This window comes from Dipodomys ordii, unplaced genomic scaffold, assembly GCF_000151885.1.
Source record: "Dipodomys ordii isolate 6190 unplaced genomic scaffold, Dord_2.0 Scaffold4, whole genome shotgun sequence".
Classification (NCBI taxonomy): domain Eukaryota; kingdom Metazoa; phylum Chordata; class Mammalia; order Rodentia; family Heteromyidae; genus Dipodomys; species Dipodomys ordii.
In genome coordinates this window covers 1,277,791-1,284,075 of record NW_012267220.1, presented here as the reverse complement: position 1 = coordinate 1,284,075, position 6,285 = coordinate 1,277,791, and the positions used below count along the sequence as shown (strand labels likewise).

General features: G+C 46.5%; 1 protein-coding gene across 1 annotated transcript in view; it reads left to right on the top strand.

Moving 5' to 3' along the window:
* Sh2d4a (SH2 domain containing 4A) overlaps positions 1-5,659 on the top strand; it is a 43,481-nt gene extending 37,822 nt beyond the window's left edge. Inside the window, exons 9-10 of the mRNA XM_013023577.1 lie at positions 3,155-3,375; positions 4,019-5,659. Coding sequence (XP_012879031.1) covers positions 3,155-3,375; positions 4,019-4,114 — 317 coding nt within the window. The 3' untranslated portion in view covers positions 4,115-5,659. The remainder of the gene's footprint in view (positions 1-3,154; positions 3,376-4,018) is intronic.
* The last annotated feature ends 626 nt before the right edge of the window (positions 5,660-6,285 follow it).

Below are 6,285 nucleotides of genomic sequence, written 5' to 3'. Positions count from 1 at the left end.
CACCAGGAAGTGGTGCTAATCCACCAGGAAGTGGTGCTAATCCACCAGGAAGTGTGCTAATCCCCTGGGAAGTGGTGCTAATCCACTGGGAAGTGGGGCTAATCCACCAGGAAGTGTGCTAATCCACCAGGAAGTGGTGCTAATCCACCAGGAAGTGGTGCTAATGCACCAGGAAGTGGTGCTAATCCACCAGGAAGTGGTGCTAATCCCCTGGGAAGTGGTGCTATCCCCTGGGAAGGCAGAAAGAATAAAAGCTGCCCCCAGAGAGTCTTTCAAATGATTTCCACAAAGAAGTTTTTCAAAGGTTTCTCTACGAGCTGCCTTCCCGAGCCTGCTTAAAAGGCTATCGGCCTTCACTGCCCCAGTACACACCGTGGGATAACGCACCACCACAAACTCATTGCCCTGGGGTGGGTGGAAAAAGTGGAGTTTCCTGCTGACTCCCACAAGGGTACTGGGTACCCTTCTCCCATGGTATCAGCTAGGGTCGATGGCTGATGGTAGTTCACTGATACAAGATCAATTCCTTAAACTAACTAGTGGAGTGAACTTGACTAAGCCATTGTTGTTCTCTTCTTTGAGTCATAGGTCCCTTATCTGTTAAATGGTAGAGTTAAACTTTGAGATCTTTAAATATTCTGTGGCTTCTATCCCTTGTTTCTGTTATAGTTATAGCTGCGAAGGGGGTAGTTGGATTTCTGAGCAGATTGTCATTAATCATTGCTGTGTTTAAACTAACAAGCACCTCTGTCTAGCTGGCTCATGATAACTTCTCAGTCTCCTGGATTTTGAGAAAAGGTAGTGGCTTCTTTAAGCCCTACATTGGTTTCTGTGTAGTCTGTGATTGGGGGTGGGGGGGTGGAGTTCAGTGGCAGAGTGCTTGCTTGTTTGGACTATCCAGGCAATGACCAGATCACTGAGGTCTGAGTTGTGTGTTCTTCCCTGTGGATGTGGGCGATGATAATATATGTCATAGAATTATTTTTTGAGGCAGGCTTTCATAGAGCTCCAGATGGCCCTGGAGCCATGATTCTCCTACCTCAGTCTCCCAGGTGCTGGAATGTCACACATGTACCACCATATTCAGGAAACTTGGAGCCTTGTGCTTTTCCTCAGCTCTTTCACTTATGGTGGGTGCCCTACCATATGAGCCACATCTCCGGTCTAGCATTTTGTTGGTTAGTTGGAGATAAGAGTCTCTGGCTTTTTTTTTCCAGACAGACTTTTTTCCAGACAGATCTAAGGGTATCCTTAGATCTCAGCTTCCTGATTGGCTAGGATTACAGATGTGAGTCACCAGTGCCCGGCTCATAGGCTTGTTTTTAGAAAGGGAATCTGTGAATGGAGAAGGTCTCAGGACATAGACAAGGCACAGGACATAGACATGGTATTTCTGGTATGACATATTAGGACTAAGCAGCTGTCCCTTTATCATAACCCTAACCCTACTATGAAGCATCACTCACAGTTACAGCATCAGACACACAGAATAATTGGAACTCCAATAAGTTTTTTGTTGTTGTTGGTTGTAGGGCTTGAACTCAGGGCCTGGGCATTGTTCCTGAGCTCTTACCACAAGCTAGAGCTCTACCACTTTGAGCCAAAGCTCCACTTCCAGTTTTCTGGTGGTTAATTGGAAATAAGGGTCTCATGGACTTTCCTAACCCATCTGGCTTTGAACCATGATCCTCAGATCTCAGACTCCTGAGTAGCTAGGATTACAGGCATGAGTCACTGGCACCTGGCATAAAATAGATCTTCATTGTTGTGAAAGCAACAGTAATTTCTTTAGAGAGCCTGCCCTTAAAAAGCCAGGAAGGCAGCAGCCCACTGCAGAGGTCCATGCTGCTTGTGTAGAGTGTGGCCATGAGTCTGAGCTCAGGCTGGGGAAGGTTGGGGCAGCGGGTGGGGGGCCTGGAGTTGCTACAGCAATGGCTTCTTTTTTTGAGATTTGTAACCTGGATACTATGACTCAGTTTTATCTGGTGTGGTTTCCTGATGGTGGATTTGTTTTTTTCTGTCTTCCCGGCAATTCAGAGCATACTGGCAATTCCACATAATGATGCATTGGTGCTCTTTCTACTTATTTTCCATTCACCTGCAGGAATAAGAGATGAACTTCAGGATGGGAGTCAAATCCTAAGACTTTTATGAACTGGAGAAAAGACTGGTCCGAATTCATGGGGCCTCTAAATTCTGTCTCTATGTAAAATCTCATGTATATAGGAAGAACTCCTTTGAATATGTGCGAAGACATAAACATACATGCAAAGACGTAAACAAACAAAGCTCTGCTCCCTTAAACGCCAGTGGAGATGGAAGCAGATAGATTGTAGAAGGCCCTCTGGAGACGTGGATCCATGATTCAGGCCCTCAGTTCAGACCTTCCGAACCAGGAAGTTCCAGCTTCAGCAGTGTTGACACCCTGGGCTGGACAATTCTTTGCAGTGTGAGGCTGCCCTGAGGGGGGTTAGCTGCACCTGTTCTCCACCTGCTGTTCTTCAGACGAGGCTCTGGCGGAGAACAGCTAGACAAGAGTCACCTGTGTTCCCAGGCCATCGCGTTCTGATTAGCAGGTGGCAGAGGCTTGAGGGGAGCACCTTGGGGTCCCTTTCAGATCTGACTCGCCTGGTTCTACCGTCACCTGTGCTGTAAATGAATCTCTTCAGTGGAAATGTGATCTTGTTTTTACTTGTTGCCAGAACCAGGGTTTGAACTCGGGGCCTTGTTCTTGCTCAGCTTGCTTGCTCACAGCGGGTGTTCTACCACTTGAGCCCTACTTCCAGTCTGACTTTTAGTGGGTTATTTTGGAGAGGGAGTCTTGTGCACTTTTCTGCCTGGGCTAGCCTTGAACCACTTCCTTCTAAATCTCAACCTCCTGAGGAGCTAGGATTACAGGCATGAACCATCCACATCGAGTTGAAATGTGTTCTTTATAACCATCATTCTCATTTTTGACCATACATTTGCTTATGGAATCGATTCTTGGCTCTTTACCAAACACCAAAATGTATTTCTAAGAAGTCCAAGCACATATAAAATGGCTCTGGTTTTACTAAACTTACCCATACCGCCTAGATTTAACATAGGAGGCGCTCAGAAAGGAGTTGGCTGAAATACCTGCTCTCCCCTCCCCGCTTGCTTCTTCCCACAGGAATTCTCACCCTAAAGAGAGCAAATGAACTCCTGAGCACAGGCGTGCCGGGCAGTTTCTTGGTCCGAGTCAGCGAGAGGATGAAGGGTTATGCTTTATCCCACCTGTCAGAGGAGGGCTGCAAGCATTTCCTCATCGATGCCTCTGCCGACTCCTACAGCTTCCTCGGTGTGGACCAGCTGCAGCATGCCACCCTGGCTGATTTGGTGGAATATCACAAGGTAAAACAATTCATCAGTGTAACTCCCTTCCTAAGTTGTTATCCACTCTAATAAAGAAAGGCAGTAAGGAGAAAAAAACCAGTTGAGACATATCATGGGGTGGAAGGTTCTTCTCTGATCCTTCCTCCTCCTGATAGTTCAGATTTTTCATTGCATTTTCTTTAGCACAGAACATAGCTCCTCCTCAAATACCCAGGGAGATTCCACTGGAGCAGAGAACACCACAGATGATAAGCAAGCAGTAATCCCACTTTTCCCATCTGATCACAGCCTTAGCTTAGAGCTGGGGCCCTAAAGGGAAAGTGACAGTATGGAGGAGAAATTTATCTTTAATATGGTCATGACCTTCTAAAGGTTTACATAGATCAAGGGTAGAGGTGGAGTCTTAAACCTTTTTCTGCCCAGCTGGCTTTGATCGTCCAGCTCTTAGCCTCTCCAGTAGCTAGGCATGAGACACTAGCCCCTGGCAAAAATGTGTTCTTCTTAAGCATAGTTCCCACTTATAAGATTCATTTGCATATGGAGTCTAGTTACTTTGTCCAATTACTAAATACCGGACTATTTTACCTTTGAGGATGTAGCCATGTATGACTGCTGCCCCTCCTCTTCCCCCCTCCCTGATCTTGTACCTTCTGATTGACAGGAGGAACCCATCACCTCCCTGGGGAAGGAGCTCCTGCTCTATCCCTGCGGGCAGCAGCAGGGTGAGCCACCAGATTACCTGGAACTCTTTGAGTGACAGCCTCTGTTCAGGCCATTCTAACCCTCCAGCTGGACAAGACACTATGGAAACAGACATTCGTGTAGGAAGCCAAAATCACCCTGCAGCCAGGCTAGCACCCCTCATGGAGCATCCATGGAGGCCTTGCTGAAACCTCTTTGACACAGACATCGGGGTGTTATCCAAGGAAAAAGGATCTCTTCTTTATCTGTGAAGGATAAGGGTACCGATGTCAGCAATGGCCTGACACGAAGAATACCACCTTATTGATGTATGTAAGATAAAACGAACAAAGATACTTCTTAGAATTGTACTTCAAAAGCAGCAGTAGCTCATGTGAGCTGTCCACTCCCTCTCTGTCCTTTCTGAGGTCCTGTTGAAATGAACTTCCATCTTGTCTTCTGAAAGCTGGCAAAAAAAGTCCTTCCTGAGGGTTAACATCATCCTGGGTGATCTAGATGATGCATGCTAGATGAGCCAGGATGTAATCGACAGAAACCAGATGCCACGAGTGTAAATTGAATGGGGAGTTTGCAAATGCAGGACTGGAGGAGAAACATGACCTCAGATACACAGGGGCCATTGGGAAGTGAGCCGGCATCTGGGAGTTTGCTTGTTTGCTTTGGGGGAGACAAGAAGAGCCCGCACTTCTTCTCTAAAGGCACAAAAATTAATGAGGCAAGTGCACCGAAGGGGCCAGTCATCACTGCTGCAGAGACAGGAACAAATATGCTAGGTGTTCGAATGTGACTTGGTGCAGATGTATGTAAGATAAAACGAACAAAGAAGAAAGCAGACATTTCTCAGAATTAAGTTGTACTCAAAAGCAATAGTCGTTCATGCGAACATACCTACATTGAAGTCCTTAACCCCTGTTTGTGAATGTGTTGGGACTTTGCAGATGGAGCTGAGGGAAGAGGAGGATGCACTCTGGATTAGGGCAGGCCCCTAAATCCCACAACTAGCAACCTTATAAGAAGAGGGATTTGATATAAAGCAGACATGCACACACAAGGCAGTGATGTAACTTCAAGGCAGGGCCAGGGGTTTTTGGCAGTCCCTAGAAGCCAGGAGAGGCCCAGAGCCTTTAGGAGGAAACTTGGCCCTGAGCACACCTTGATTCAGCCTTTTAGCCCCCAGAACTGTGGTAGAAGAGATGTCTAAGTCATGAGTTTAGAGTAGTGTTTTCTGGTAGCTTCAGAAAGTGAATACAGTAACTTACAAACACATCGGTTCACTCTTTAGTATACACTTTCACATCCTCATAATGAAGTAAATATGGGAGATGGGAAAACCTAACTAGTTCTTGTTTGGTGCTAGGACCAGGAATTCCATGCCTTAAAGTACTACTAACTGGAAAATTCCATGCCTTACAGGACCACTAACTGGAAAATCCAGTCATTTTTGGGTCCAGCACCAACTTAGAGACCACTTCAAGATAGTGACTGAGGAAGCTCAAGCTTAGGCCTAACTCTGTCAGTATTATTTATAGTGCCTTTGTGTGTGTGCGTGCACATATCTGTACACACACGCACACACGTGCTGGTACAGGGGTTTGAACTCACTGAGTTGTCAGATGCTTTTCTTGCTCACAGCTGCCACTTTACCACCTGAGCCACACCCCCAGTCCAGCATTTTGCTGAATAATTGGCAATTGCGTATCACAGACTCTTTTTCCTGGGCTGGCTTCAAACCATGATCCTCCAGATATCAGCCTTTTGAATAGCTGAGATTATAGGCCAGGAGCCAGCCAGCAGCTATGAATTCTAGATCTTCCCTTTATTAGCTCACTTTACACAACCGCTGAGCTGTGTATCCTAGCGGCCTATTGTCTAGCATGTCTGGGATGGTTTTAGGACAGAAAGGGAAACTTTTAAAGAGTAAAGGGCACAATGACAGCTTGTGCAATCCATTACTGGTCTGCAGATATCTGGCACATTTCACGTGGACTGGATGTAGTATGGATTGCTTTTGCTAATGCTTGTGCTGCTGTCCCCCAGTCAGTAATCAGTTTACCACCAAGCTGTTGATTCAGGACTCACTGTGCCTATCCCACAATAGGCCAGGTGCCCAGTGAATGATGGGTAAGCCCCAGGACGGCTCTCTGCCTTTCTTGTCCATCCACTCCAATGTGCACTTCTCTTCAGTTGAAAGGCTGCACCTGTTTGAAGTGCTTCCTCCAGCTGAGT